The sequence below is a fragment of the Vipera ursinii genome (genome assembly GCF_947247035.1).
Source record: "Vipera ursinii genome assembly, chromosome: 6".
In the NCBI taxonomy this organism is placed as follows: domain Eukaryota; kingdom Metazoa; phylum Chordata; class Lepidosauria; order Squamata; family Viperidae; genus Vipera; species Vipera ursinii.
Genome location: NC_139515.1, coordinates 44,963,277 through 44,978,210, shown reverse-complemented (window position 1 = coordinate 44,978,210; position 14,934 = coordinate 44,963,277). Strand labels below are relative to the sequence as shown.

The following is a 14,934-nucleotide window of genomic DNA, read 5'->3' as shown; positions in this document are numbered from 1 at the left end:
AGTTCTATAGCTATCAACATAATATATTAATAGCTAGATTAATAGTATGGATTGAATTTGGATTTGTAGATACCAGGAAAGGAGCTTGATTTGAGGGAAACTTACCTTTGACAAGGTAAATCTATTTCTGTGGAAAAAAAATATTTCCCTAAAAGATTTAGAGCTGCTTAAGCTTATGCAGAAATGGTATCCCATGTTGCAACAGAAATATAGTATGTTAGAATTTCTTATTGTCAACATCTTTTAGCTGTGAAATCAAGATTACTTTTTTCTGACAAATATGTTTTTTTATAAGGGGGTTGGTGCAAGCATAATGTTCAAATAAATGCTACTTATTTCTAGTTAAGCAAAAAGTTTGGGGGTATAAATATTTTTGACTAAAAATATTCAATCATTGTCAAGCTGATATCCTACAAAGGAGAAAGAGGATGCAAATAGAGTGCTTATTGGGCTATAATGAGATTTCACATTTTGATTTTTCCATACTACCAGTTGGTTCATAAAGAAACCAGTAGGTGGTGCTGTTCCCATTGGTAAATCATTATTGAATAAAACATCTTTTCATGTTTAAAATGACAGCTCATGCAATATTAATGAGAACTCAGATTGAGGCAATGCACCTAGAACACAGGTGTCAAACTTGCTGCATCATGTGACGTGTCGTGATGTTATAACGACTTTTTTCCCATTGCCAGAGCTGGGGTGGGTGCGGCCTCCGCATGATGCAGCCGGGCCACAGGTTGGCAGTTTAACACCCTGACCTAGAAAATCAGTAATTGTAATGATTCTTGTGATGGATTTTTAATGAACTTATAGTACATATCAACAGTCATATGGGATGGAATGAGCAGGGATTTCTTCTTAAGCAAATGTAGAACTTAAAATGTACATGAGAAAGTCTTATAAAAAAATTGTACCAGTATTTGCCTATACCGTAATCCAGTTTTACTCATGATTGGAAATTGTATCAGGTAACTTTCTGAAACATTTAGTGAGACAGCATTAAGCATTTGTATTTCTTTGCCTAGCTATTTTATGACTGGAGTACGGTTACTGTTTCAGCAAGGACAGGGAAAAAAAATCTTAACCAAAATAATCACATAGATACAAAAAGGTCAGCACCAGAAATTGAGGCAATGATGTAATGTCCTGCATATAGCATTATTCCCATGTTTTAATGTTCTGTGCCACTATCACATCTAAGTTCTTTGTTCAAATATATTATAAAAACTGTCTTCCTTGTTATTGCTTGTTCTAATAAAATGTATTTTTAGATCACACTGGGAGAATCTATGAGTTTTTGCTGAACTATAACTTGCAATGTCTCTTACCCTTGGTAATGTTTGATTTGGAGGTACAGTTCAACTCTTCCATCTGCAGGTTTTAGATTTCTCATAACATGGCTTAAGCTGTGAAAATGGGCTGCAGGGGAACAAGAAACTAAGATATGAATTAGCATTTTATCACTGTAATTAAAAGTGGCAAAGCCAGAAGAGGTTGTTTATAAATAAGCTGCTCAGAATTGTACAAATCAGTATAGAAGCACTTGAAACAAATCATTTTACATGTGTAAAATAAATAGAAATTGTATTTAATTTAAGTGTAATACAAAATATGCATTATGAACCTCTATTCTTTTGGCAGGAGATGCTTGTGTATGTATTTATTAATCAAATTTATATAGCCACCCTTTTCATAAATTGTGATTCTGGGCAGTGTACAAACAATCAAATAACAGGTATAAAATAAGCAATATAAAAATATAAAATCCAAATTAAAACAGAAATTATAAAAACAAATATACCAACCCTAAACAAATGGTGGATAACAATAGACACCTAACAAAGAGACCATTTGGTTTCCTGGCAGCCCCAAGCCTGATTACATAACCAAGTCTTGAGGGACTTTCAAAATATGAAAGGGATGGAGCTAATCTAATTAAAACTAACCATGCTTTCACTCCCAAATTTCTATGGTGTTTATCACCAATGCTGTATTCCGTTCACTCATAACCATTATGGAAAATCTTGGAGGGTGTGAATAGCTAGGAATGAAGCCGTAAATGCACAAATAGTAACAAGTATATATAGTTCATTGCAAAATACATGTAAAAGACTTCTAGTGTTGTACTGGTATTTTGACCAAGCATGAATATGCCTTAACATAGTGAAATGGCTTAAATTCTATTTTATTTTAAAAGACAAACTCTTAGCTGCTACCTCCTCACTACAATGGATAGACTACTACAGAGAAAAATCATTGAAGTCAATGGTCACATGTAATTTCTTTTGTTTGTTTCAGCACAATGTATCTTTTCATAGAAACCACTCCAGGGTCAATGCTAACATCAAATGTTCTTGCTTTGACAACATAGGGAGATGCAGCCTTTTTCTTTCTGTGCTTTACTCTTAGAATTAGATGACACTCGAAAAGGAGGAGGAATGTGATGGGAGTTAATTAGACATAACCATTCTGGGGCTTTTGAAATAAGAGATGATAACAAAAGGGTTGGAAACAGGGAAAGCTTGCATTTCAAACTATTTAGAGAATGTGATTTATGACTGCAAATTAGAGATGGAAATTGTGCTTTGATATTATGTGTTTAGGGGAGGGGAATTCAGATGTATGTGCTCCAGCGATTCTGGAAAGGCAGTGGCCATTCCGTTCGACTTGGGGAAAGCCTTCTAACCTGACAGGAGAAAGGCTGGCCATATTGCATTGACCCACTCAAGCTACTAGCAACCAAAGTCTTGAAGTTCTTTGAAGAGTTTCATTTGTCGGAACCATGACATCCAGTTTAGATCCTAAATAGTACAAATTGGATTCATTTGACACCCATGGGAAATATGTGATACATACAGGAATTCTCAAACTTCATTGTGCAAAGTACATGCACAAGACTTTTAGTGTGTATTTTGACCAAGCTAAAATATGACAATAAATAGTGTGGCCTGCAATAAATAAAACTATCAGACAATGTTCTAACAGAACTCCTGCCAGCTTGTCTGGCCAGAGCAAGAGCAGTCTGGCAGCAACCCAGCAATACGTGTATGAACTCCTTCCTTGGATCAGGGTGTTCCTTTGACAGCCTTTATACTCCTAGCAACGGCTCTGCCAACAGGCCAAACCTGCTCCTGAGCACAGTTCCAGATAGTGATAACGAACCTTTTAGAGACCGAGTGCCCAAACTGCAACCCAAAACCCACTTATGTATTGTCGGGTGCCAGGTGGGCGTGGCTGCGGTGGTAACGGCAGACTGGGTGGGACTAAAATGTTCAATGAATCAACTCCAACTTTGCAAGATCTGTTTTTTCCCGTGAGAAGTTGAAGTTGATTGTTTGAACCATTTTTTTTCTTGCACGTGGCAGCAGAGGCCTAAAGCGAAAAGGTTTTATAAAACCCAGATGAAGGCCTAGGACTGGGGCAATGCCGCAGGTGCCCACAGAGAGGGCTCTGCGTGCCACCTGTGGCATGCGTGCCACAGGTTCGCCATCACGGGCTTAAGACAATCCCACCAGGATTGAGGCTCTCTAGCAGTCTCAAGTTCCACCTATTCCAAGGGCAGCAGTTCCTTGTCATTTGTTGCTTAAAATAATGCCTATTAAACTTAGAAATCCATAGAATAATTTTTGAATGAGGAATATCCCTTACTATTTAGCAATAGAAAAAAAATATTAACATTATTTAAACTATTTTTGTTTACATTTATTACAATAATTATAAAACTCAGGTGTATAAGTTTGCATATTATGGAATATTTCTTTAGTGTTAAAGAACATTTTAGTATAACAAATTATTTGCTCTGTTTTATGAGAAATAGGATGGTACAATGTTTTGGATTTAGTCTCTTTCACTTGGAAGTACTGAAATATTTTCATTGACTTAAACATGGTTTCTGATTTTCTTTATGAAAATCATTAACTTTCTAAATTTTGGGGGCAGAATTAAAGGCTCTGTAATATGTTTATACTAGGTGTATAATACTAGCATTTTCACTCCATATTCAGAGATATGATTAATTTGTTCATTCAACGATGGTATGTGTGAAGGAATATCAGCCACATTTGCTTGATGAAAGATCTGAATTTTGACATATAAAAAGAGTAGTACTGGCTTCCTTTTTAAGACATAGTATGTTTACTCCTGGAACACCAGAGGAAATTAATATTGACTTTATATCAATGGATCTAACAGAATGAATTTAACACATAACTCCATTTCACTAACATTCAAATGTACTTCTTAGATATAAAAGGACAATGCGTTCACAAATGCTTTAGGAAAAAGGAAGAATCAATCACGAGTAGTATTTTTTTAATAGAAGGTTAAAAACGTAAGATTTGGATCAGCCTAAAATACCTGTATTTTCAGATTCCATTTCAAAAAGTGGCTAAAGACAAAATATCTGAATAGGAGCTACATTAAAGTAGTAATGCTGCCCTTCATTAGACTATCAGGAAGATACTAAGCTAGGACCCTTGTTTCCAGGACTATATGTACATGCAACAGATGGATTTCTCTCCCCCCCACCCCTTCTTAATACTACGATAGCTATAATTCTGCAAATGTAGCCAGATAATCCTACATATAGATCAGGTTTACATAGCACCAGTCACATTATAGTCTAGTAGAGGATCAGAAAAGGTGGTAGTTACAAGAGCAGTCATTTCTGGAGGGATGAGGCTACAGCAGAAAGGCTCAGGATAAAAAGGCCTTGGGCCATTGTTTTCCACATTGTCCTTTTGCTAGGACAGTTAAAGGATTTTTTTAAAAAAGACTATTTTAGGCATTTTCACCTCTGATTCTGTATATTTCTCTGCCAATTTTCTATTGTATTCTGGTTTTGTAGGGAATGAATAGCTTGCAGCCCTGACCTCGTGACATGAGGTGTGAGTTCATAAATGTTCATGAGTTCAAAAATGAGGTAAATGGGTATCTTTGCAGACGAAAAGACGAAACCTGTTTATGCTAGTCAACTCAAGTGAAAGTTTAAGCAAAAATAACCAGCCTGGTTCTTTAGCAGCTCTTGATCTAGTGCCACAGAGGTTAGAATGCAATATTGCAGGAAACTCTGCCTACAGGCTGCAATTCAATCCTGACAGAGCTGAAGATTGACTCAGCCTTCCACCCTTCAAAGATTGGTAAAATGAGGACCCAGACTGTTGGGGGCAGTATGCTGACTCTCTAAACTGCCCAGAGGGTATAGTTAATCCCTGAGTTACGAGCGTTCACTTAACGCTTGTTCGAAGATACGTGATGAGCGCCCCCTAGCGCTTACGAGCAAGTCCCAAAGTTACAAATATTGCAGCAGCACCACGGCAGTCATTTGCCCTTACGAGTGACCACAGTGGCTCTGCAACATTCACCCTGGTTATTCCCTCCCTCCCCACACCTGCCGGGGTGTCCTGTCCCGACCTACATGAGTCCTTGTTGTGCTCACAAGGAGAAACCCCTCTACCAAGAAACAGGCAGGAACCGCAAGAAAAAGCCAACCCCTTTTATTCTCACAGACCTGACTCAGTGTCCAAGGAAAACAAACACAGTCCACAGAAACTCGATCCTCAACAGGAACGGTTGCCTTTGGCAACCAGTACTTCCTACACCTTCCCCTTTTATAATTCAGCCAAGGAATGGCTTCCTAATGTCTTCTCCTTTGCCTTTGGAGCCGCCCCATTGCATTCCACTCTCTTCTCCTGTCTGTGCATTGTCCCAGCTGTTCTTCATCACTGTCCAACTCAGGCTTCCAGCACAGCTGTGTCTCAGCCCGAGTGCGATTAGGCTCCTTGTCCGACCGTATATCTTGGAGCTCCTCAGAGCCTTCCTGACTCTGTCACTCCAGGCCCCTCCTCCTCATCTGAGTCCTCAGACTCAGCCACCGGATCCACTGGCTGGCGAGGAATCACACTATCCTGCACTGCAGGACCCCTCCCCCAGGTCTAATGGGCCGGATACAGTTGTGAAGGGAACTGTTCGTGGAATGCCGTCACCAAAGCAGGAGCATCCCAGGCGAACTCCTTCGGTCCATAGCCCTTCCCCTCAAATACTAAAATCAGCCTTTCAGCAACGGGAGTCTTAAATACTGGCAACCTCATACTTGGGAGCGCTGTCTCCATCGTTGTTCTGGTGAGGGACGTTCTGATTGGCGGAGTGGACATGCCGGTTGTTCTGGGACCAAGAGAGACTGGTGAAAGACCGGATGTAATAATAATAATAATAATAATAATAATAATAATAATAATAATAATTTTATTTGTATACCGCCCTTCTCCCGAAGGACTCAGGGCGGTGAACAGGGCAAACATATAAAAGTACAGGAATACAAAAACTAAAAAAGAATTAAACAAGATGCCCAAGTTAAAACAGTAGATTAAAATACATTTAAAATAGCAATAAAACCTAAACCCATCCCCCATCAGGCCAGGCCAGCTTGTTCGAACAAATAAGTCTTCAGATTGCGTCGGAAGGAGTGAAGGTCGGGCGCCATCCGGAGCTCAACCAGCAAATGATTCCATAAATCCGGGGCGCCCACAGAGAAGGACCCGTAATGACCATGGCAAAGTTAACCGATAAGTGCCTGAATTAGGCGGCGTGGGATGTGCGGAAGCATTCCTCCACCTCAAATCCAGTTGACAGCAGGAACCACAGCAGAGAGGAGACGGATCTTTTCCAGGTGAGTCCAGCGCAGCAAGAAGGGAGGGGGAAGCATGTGGTATCTTAGTGGGTTGGGGAGGCCTTGGGGGCCTGTTCCAGCACTAGGCCCTCCATGGTCTTCCCCATCCTGAAATACCTCATGTTCACTTAACAAGGCTCATGCGTATTAATGACAAAGGGAATGATCTCGTATCTCAAACAAAATTCACTCTACGAGTTTTTGATTTACGAGTGGAATGGGCAGACTCCATTACACTCACAACTCGAGGACTACCCATACTGTAAAGCCTTATGGGGCAGTCTAAGCGCTATTGCTAAGCGCTATTGCTACTATCAACTTAACTAGAAAAGGAAGTAAAAGTCATTGACAGTAGATTAGTTAACAGGAATCCAAGTGAAGATAATTATAACAAATGCACAGTTCCAAAAGTACCTCTTTGCTATTACATATTGTTACATGAACCAGCCAATGAGGTTGCCAATAGTAACGTATGGCTGTGAAAGTTGGACCATAAGGAAGGCTGGGCAACAAAGAATTGATATTTTCAAATTGTGGTATTGGAGAAGACTCTCGAGAGTCCCTTGAATTGAAAGGAGATCAAAGGAGTTATTCCTAAAGGAAATGAATCCTGAGTGTTCTTTGGAAGGACAGATTCTGAGGCTGAAGCTCAGTGCTTTAGCCTTCATATGAGAAGATAGGACTCATTGGAAAAATCTCTAAAGTTGGGAAAGATTGAAGGCAAAAAGAAAAAGGGGGGTGGCAGAGGATGAGATGGTTAGTGTCATTGATGCAACAAACATGAAATTGGGCAAACTCCAGGAAAAACTGAAGACATATTTCAGTGAACTTGTTGATGATTTTCTTCATTAAAGGTAAAGGTAAAGGTTCCCCCGCACATGCGTGCTAGTCGTTTCCGACTCTAGGGGCCGGTGCTCATCTCCGTTTCAAAGCCGAAGAGCCAGCGTTTGTCCGAGGACGTCTCCGTGGTCATGTGGCCGGCATGACTAGCACGGAACGCTGTTACCTTCCCACCGGAGTGGTCCCTATTTTTCTACTTGCATTTTTACGTGCTTTCGAACTGCTAGATGGGCAGAAGCTGGGACGAGTAACAGGCGCTCACTCTGCTACGCGGCACTCGGGATTTGATCCACCAAACTGCCGACCTTCTGATCGACAAGCTCAGTGTCCTAACCCATTATTTGACTGTTAATTGATGCAAAGTGAAACAGAAAATAATTCTTGACTTTTAAATTGTGTTTGTTAAAATGTCCATCTTTTCTGATAATTTGCTTTTCTGTAATGATTTTCGGTAGCAAAAAGGGTTGTCCCTTTTTAGAACTGATCCTAATTAAGGCATTAAGTTAATTTTATAAACAAAAGTGATATCAAAGTTGTATGATTTTTCTCAATGTAACGTATCAATGTTGTTTCTGTAATGATTAAACAAAACAGATTGGATGCCACTTTAAAGTTATTTTTATTTGAACATATTTATAAACGCTCATTTGGGACACATTTTCTACATGTATTTTCAAAAAAGATGCCTACTGCTCTATTTATCGCAACATATAAATACACTTGGAAAATATTTCAATCTACATTCTTCTCCCCACCTCATACATTCCCATTAAATATTGTATTTTCCATTCTTATTTATAATTTGTTCACAATGCTTCACTGATATCTATAATATTTTAACCAGATCTTCATCAATCCAATCAATTTCTTGGATTGCATTAAGATTTTATTACCTATTTTGTCATTACCCACAGATAGTCAAATAGTGTTGCAACATTAGTGTCAACACTAGTCAGTGCTGTATTCACTTTATTATGGCATGTATTCCACTGTCTATATTACAGAAATCTGTATAGTAATTTTTACAGAAAATCCAAGTGTCTTATATTACATATGTGCACGTCTTGTTTTAATCAATTTCTACAAACGGTTCTTCAAATTTGCTTTATGCACATTCACTGTTAATAGGCAATCTTATCTACAGTTGTAATTGACAAGAAAAACAACTGAAAACAATCCATTTCTACAAACAATGTTAAAAATTGTCTGTAGGCATAACCTCTTTGAAGCATCCACCAACCTCTTACTTTTTTTCCTTTAAGATTAGTGTAAAATTAAAAATTAAAGTATCTTATTTATATAAAATGACAAATATAAGATTATGGAAAATGGATCTAGTTGCAAACAAACCTGACAAATTGTTCACTGCATTTGTAACATAACTTGCCAATATAATTTTTAAAAAAGTACAAGAAAAAGAAAAATGTAATTTACCAGTAAGAGTTGCTTTTGGTTAAAGTGAATTTCCTTTTGGCCCAATCTTTATGAAGAAATAAACATTCTATCTGTTCAGATATCAGTGGGTAAGTTATTACAAGCTTTGATTTAAAAAGCAACATCCATCTCAAAGACGAAACAAATTTTAAACAAATATAAAGTATTTGTTCCATATGCCAGGATAAAACTATAGCTAATAACTACAGACAATGGCCAAAGCATACATTTTTTGTTTTTAAACATAATATTTTAAACCCAATAAATTAAATTTTAAACTTTAAGCACCAACAAATTAGTACTAGGTTTTAGACCATACATATTATAAAAAATATTTTAACAGCAAAAAGCAAAATTATGATTGTATTGTATGTTGGTACCTAGAGTGGCCAGTTCCCTAGCCATAGTAAAATAGGTCCCCACAAAAATAGATGTCAGAATAATATTGAAAGTTTAGCATTTTGTTTAGTCACTAGACCAAGATCCTTTACTTCTTCAGGTAGCTGTAGTGGTATTCTGTCACAGGTTATTTTAGTTTTCCCAGTTCCCATTTCCCTAATAGATTATGGAGAATGAAGTGCAGTCAGGTATTCTATCAAGTAATAACTATAGTCTATTACCTAAGAAACAATATTAAATCAAGACTCCTTCTCTTCCTGTCTGTCTTAGCTTCAATTTCTAAAACAGCTGCAGGAAGTATAACTTTAATAACCTACTGATTCCTCATGCTTTCAGAACAGTTGCAGGAATGGATTCCAGTCCAGAATTATAAAGACTTTTGGTGGAGACTCTTTTAAGTCACAGCTTGTTTGAAGAAAAAAAAATGCAAACCGATACCTTGTCTTCATCCTCTTGGCCAAAATCCCCATGCTATTCCTGGCAATAACAAAGCAATGACTACAGAGGAGAAGAGGTTCACTGCATTGTTATCCAGGATTGGTTTACCAGAAATGTGTGTTGCATTTTCTGTCTGATGGTTGACAACCATTCCAGTACGTTTATCAAAACCTGAAGAAACAGTAAAAACAGCATGATAACCAAATGGAGAAAACAGTCTTCAATAACACAGAAGTCAAAGGTGTATTTGGCCCTCATTCTTATGTAAGGGTTTGGCTAAACCTGGCTATTTACAGTTTAAATTTTGCTGTAGTAAGCTGCCCTTTAAAGATAGAATACTGAAGATGAGATTCTTAGTCTGAATCAACAAGAATCAACAAACTACCCATTTTGTCATTCTCAAGTTGTTTCCCAGGTAAGAGTTTACTTCGAGATCACTGTTGACATATTGTGAGATTTATTGCTAGTGGAAAATGGCCACTGTCACAGCAGCAAATGATTGAAAAAATTATAGGATAAAGTTGCAGGCACCGTAAAAAAAGTCAAAAGTGTAGGCTGTAATCCTATATATACTTTTTTTCAAAAGCAGCTCTGTAACACTCCTCAACTTTTAATCTTAGTCTATTCCATTTCAGACAGGGAAAATATTCTTTTTTAGATTCAACAACTTCTAAACACGAAGGGAACAAATCTGTTCTTATTGTGCAATTGTTTCTATTTCTGCCAAGGGATTTACCGTAGTTTCCGGCGTATAAGACTACTTTTTAACCCATGAAAATCTTCTCAAAAGTCAGGGGTCGTCTTATACGCCGGGTGCTGAAAATTTAGGGACAGGGCTGGCTGGAAAACCTGGAGCGGATCTCCCATTTAGTCTGCGCAGGGAAAGCGGGACCAATTGGAGAAGAAGCTGCAGTCTGTGATTTTTTACAGGCTGGGGTCTGGGCGTCTTTCCTTCTAAAGTTGAAGAGCAGCTGTCTGCTCTCTCCCAACTTGAAAGGCAGGTGGGGAATGCTTAGCCAGAGCAGCAGCTTAGCTCTAAGGACACATTTGACTCAGGAACTGGGCGGGCTGGCTGGAAAACCTGGAGCGGATCTCCCATTTGCTCTTTTTTTTTAAATCCCATTTATATCCTGCCCTTCTCCGAAGACTCAGGGTGGCTTACAATTTAAAGCACAAATCAATGTGCTTAGCAATAGCCTTCATTCTGTGTATATGCCTGTTTATTAGGGCTTTCACACACACCCCAAGCAGCATTATTACAAAGTCAGCTTATTGCCCCCAACAATCTGGGTCCTCATTTTACCTACCTTGGAAGGATGGAAAGCTGAGTCAACCTTGCGCCTGGTGGGATGCGAACCTGCACTAATTGCAGGCAGCTTGTGTTACTTAAGGCTCTGCGCAGGGAAAGCTTTAGAGTGAATTAGGAAAAGTGAAAAAGTGAATTAGGAAAATAGGAAATGGTTGCTGGAATCAGGGGCTGCCACAAAGAAGAGGGAGTCAAGCTATTCTCCAAACCACCTGAAAGCAGGACAAGAAGCAATGGATGGAAACTAATCAAGGAGAGAAGCAACCTAGAACTAAGGAGAAACTTCCTGACAGTTAGAACAATTAACCAGTGGAACAACCTGCCTCCAGAAGTGGTGAATGCTCCAACACTGGAAGTTTTTAAGAAGAGACTGGACAGCCATTTGTCTGAAATGGTATAGGGTTTCCTGCCTTAGCAGGGGGTTGGACTAGATGACCTCCAAGATCCCCTCCAACTACTACTTCTTCTTCTTCTTCTTCTTCTTCTTCTTCTTCTTCTTCTTCTTCTTCTTCTTCTTCTTATTATTATTATTATTATTATTATTATTATTATTATTATTATTATTATTATTATTATTATTGTTTAATCCACTTGCACTGTTTTATGTTTACATGTTTGATGACAAACAGCCTTATGTTTATAAGTGACAGTTTTCCTACTAAGCACCTGCATGTGATAAGAATTTGAATTAAAATTACCATATTAAAATCAAATCTGATGTTTTTTAATTTTTATTTGGTGTGCGTTGGAAGAGGGGTAGTCTTATACGGCGAGTATAGCCCAAACCCTATAATTTAACAGGAAATGTAGGGGGTCATCTTATGCGCCCAGTCGTCTTATACGCCAGAAAATACGGTATAAATCTCAATTTCCTATTATCTGTATGTTGTAGATAGCAGGACTGCGCAGAGCTTTGTATCTGACTGCAGTTAGGCACTTTGGAGTGCATGAAAGTGCTCATGGACAACCTGTCTGCAAGTCTTAAGTCAGCATGTATGCAAGTCCAAGAAAAGTCATTGATTCATTAAACAGTTGCAGACAAATGCTTTGTTTCCATTCTCATTAAAATATTTTTAATAGTTTAGATTTAGGTAAAATATCAACTCTCCCCCCCCAAATGTTGACCCTAACTCTAATAACTTCCAGTTCAGTTGCTTACCTTCAGTATAACGCTTGTTATGTCTTGTTAAGAATTTTTCACCATTACTCTTTATTTCTGATGTTAATTGGAATATGCTGTATATCAGGGGTCCCCAACCCCTGGTCTGTGGAATGGTACCGGGCTGTGATATGCCAACAACCGGTCCGCACACACAAGCAAAGCCCCATCCGTAGGATGCACACAAAGCCATGTGCTCTCCGGTCCATGGAAAAAACTTTCTCCATGGAACCGTCCCTGGGGTCCAAAAGGTTGGGGACCTCTGCTGCATATGATGAAATAGCAATATCAACTAGTATTTCTAATTTATTTAACATAAAACATAAAAATATTTAAGATAAAACATATTCTATGGATATCAATCCTACATGTTCTGCATCAGCTGTGTCAAACTCAATTTCATTGAGGGCCACATCAGTATTGTGGTTGCCCTCGGGGTGTATGTGTCCAGGATGGGTGTGGCCTACTGGGTGGGCATGGCCTGGGTGGGCGTGGCCTACTGGGTGGGCATGGCCAGGTCAATATCACTCGCGTCAGGGGTGCCTGGGCAGGACTGGGGCGGACCTGAGGATTTCTGGTGGAGGGTAAGACCGGGGCGAGCACCGAGACATAGTCCACTGGAGGAGTCTCACTGTCCTTCTCAGGCTGGGTGCGGGGGGGGGCGGACAGTGGCGTAGGCTGCCTAGAGCCTCGGACAGCGGACGTCAAGCACCCAGCCCTCATGTTCAGGGACCCTGCAGCCCAGCCTAGCCTAGCACCACTTCCCCAAGGGGATGCCCAGCTGCACTTACCTTCTCCTGCTGTGCTTGCTTTCCTTGGCCAAGTTGCTTATGGTGTGTGCAAGAGAGCAAAATGTGTGGGTCCCTCTCCCTGCAAGGATACCCGGCTTTGTAACCAAAGCATCCTCACCCACCAGGAGAGGTCAGGAGGATGGGACAAGGGGATGGCAAAAGGGCAGCAGGGCTGCTCATGGCCAAATGCTAAAGCAGGACTTCTCTCAGACCCTTCTTCCCTCTCATTATAATCTATCTACCTTCCTTCCTTTTTCCCCTCCCTCCCTCCCATCCTCCCTTCCTTCCTTCCTCCCTCCCTTTTTCCCTCCCTCCCTCTCACCCTGTTCCTTGCTTCCTTCCTCCCACCCTTCCACCCTCCCTTCCTTCCTCCCTCCCTCCCTCTGACCCTCCATTCCTTCCTGTTGACTGGCGGCAACATGGCAGCACTGGCAATCTCTCCCCCTCCTTCCTCCTGAGCTCGGAGGAATCAAAAAGATGAGAAGGAAGAAAGTGTAGCAGAGAGGGGAGTTGGGGGGGATTGGTGCTGGCTGGGATCGGCGCTGACTGGGAGGCTTTGCTGGAGCTCTGAAGATTCGGCAGAGAGGTCGGGAACTCCGGTGGCCTCCGTGGTAGATGGTGGCGGGGTGGGGCTCTTGGGGAGGGATTTTTAAAGGGGAAGAGGAGATTGACTGGGGGAAGATGTTTTATTTTCTCTTTTCCGGAGAGGTAAGCCAGAAGGAGGGAGAGCGAGGTAGGAAGTTGGCGAAAAGGCTTTTTATTTTTTAAAATTCTTCTACCAGTCAATCTCCTCTTCCCCTTTAAAAATCCCTCCCCAAGAGCCCCGCCTCACCGCCAGCCACCACGGAGGCCACCAGAGCTCCCGACCTCTCTGCTGAATCCGCAGAGCTCCAGCAAAGGACGGCCACTGAGGCTCTTGACCGAGTTGTACCCCTGCGGCCCCTGACCCGGTGCAGATCCCGTCGAGCTCCATGGTTCTCTGCGGAGCTTCGGGAGATGAAGCGTCGGAGACGGGGCCTAGAGAGCGGTTGGAGGTCCAGCCGATCCGAATCCGACCGATTGCGACTAAGAGCCTACATTAGGTCTTATCTCGCTGCGATAAGGGAGGCGAGGTCTAACCACTTCGCCACCCTTATCGCGTCCGCAGATAATCGCCCGGCCGCCCTGTTTAGGGTGACTCGCTCCCTCCTAAATCAGGAGGTGAGGGAGGATCCCTTGCAGGGTCGTGCCGAGGAGTTTAACCAACATCTGTCGGACAAAATCGCTCGGATTCGGACCGGTCTGGACTCTGACTGGGCAGAGTCTGACGATCAGGACACTGGCGGTCTTGTCGATATCATCTGGGAGGAGTTTGATTCTGTGACTCCGGAGGAAGTGGACAGGATCATGGGGAGGCTGAGCACCACCACGTGTTTATTGGACCCGTGCCCTTCCTGGCTGGTCTATGCAGCCCGGGAGAGGACACGCAGCTGGTTCCAGGCAGTTATATCGGCTTCTCTGAGTGAGGGTTGCTTCCCCGCCGTCTTGAAAGAGGCGGTGGTGAGGCCTCTCCTCAAGAAGCCTGCCTTGGACCCAGCTGTATTAAACAACTTTCGTCCTGTCTCCAACCTTCGCTTTCTTGCGAAGGTTGTTGAGAGTGTGGTGGCGCATCAGCTCCCTCTGGTCCTGGATGAAGCGGATTATCTAGACCCGTACCAATCGGGTTTCAGGCCCGGGCACAGCACGGAGACGGCATTGGTCGCGCTGGTGAATGATCTCTGGAGGGCTCGGGACAGGGGATATTCCTCTGTTCTAGTCCTATTAGACCTCTCGGTGGCTTTCGATACCATCGACCATGGTATCTTGCTGCGGCGTCTCAGGGGATTGGGAGTGGGAGGCACAGTTTTACAGTGGTTCT

The 14,934-nt window shown here is 41.4% G+C and overlaps 1 protein-coding gene across 4 annotated transcripts in view; it reads right to left on the bottom strand.

Moving 5' to 3' along the window:
• Positions 1-7,753: 7,753 nt before the first annotated feature.
• TMEM19 (transmembrane protein 19) overlaps positions 7,754-14,934 on the bottom strand; it is a 38,756-nt gene continuing 31,575 nt past the window's right edge. For all 4 annotated transcript variants that reach the window (XM_083365949.1, XM_083365947.1, XM_083365950.1 and 1 more), the window contains one exon: positions 7,754-9,952. In XM_083365949.1, coding sequence (XP_083222075.1) covers positions 9,789-9,952 — 164 coding nt within the window. In that variant the 3' untranslated portion in view covers positions 7,754-9,788. The remainder of the gene's footprint in view (positions 9,953-14,934) is intronic.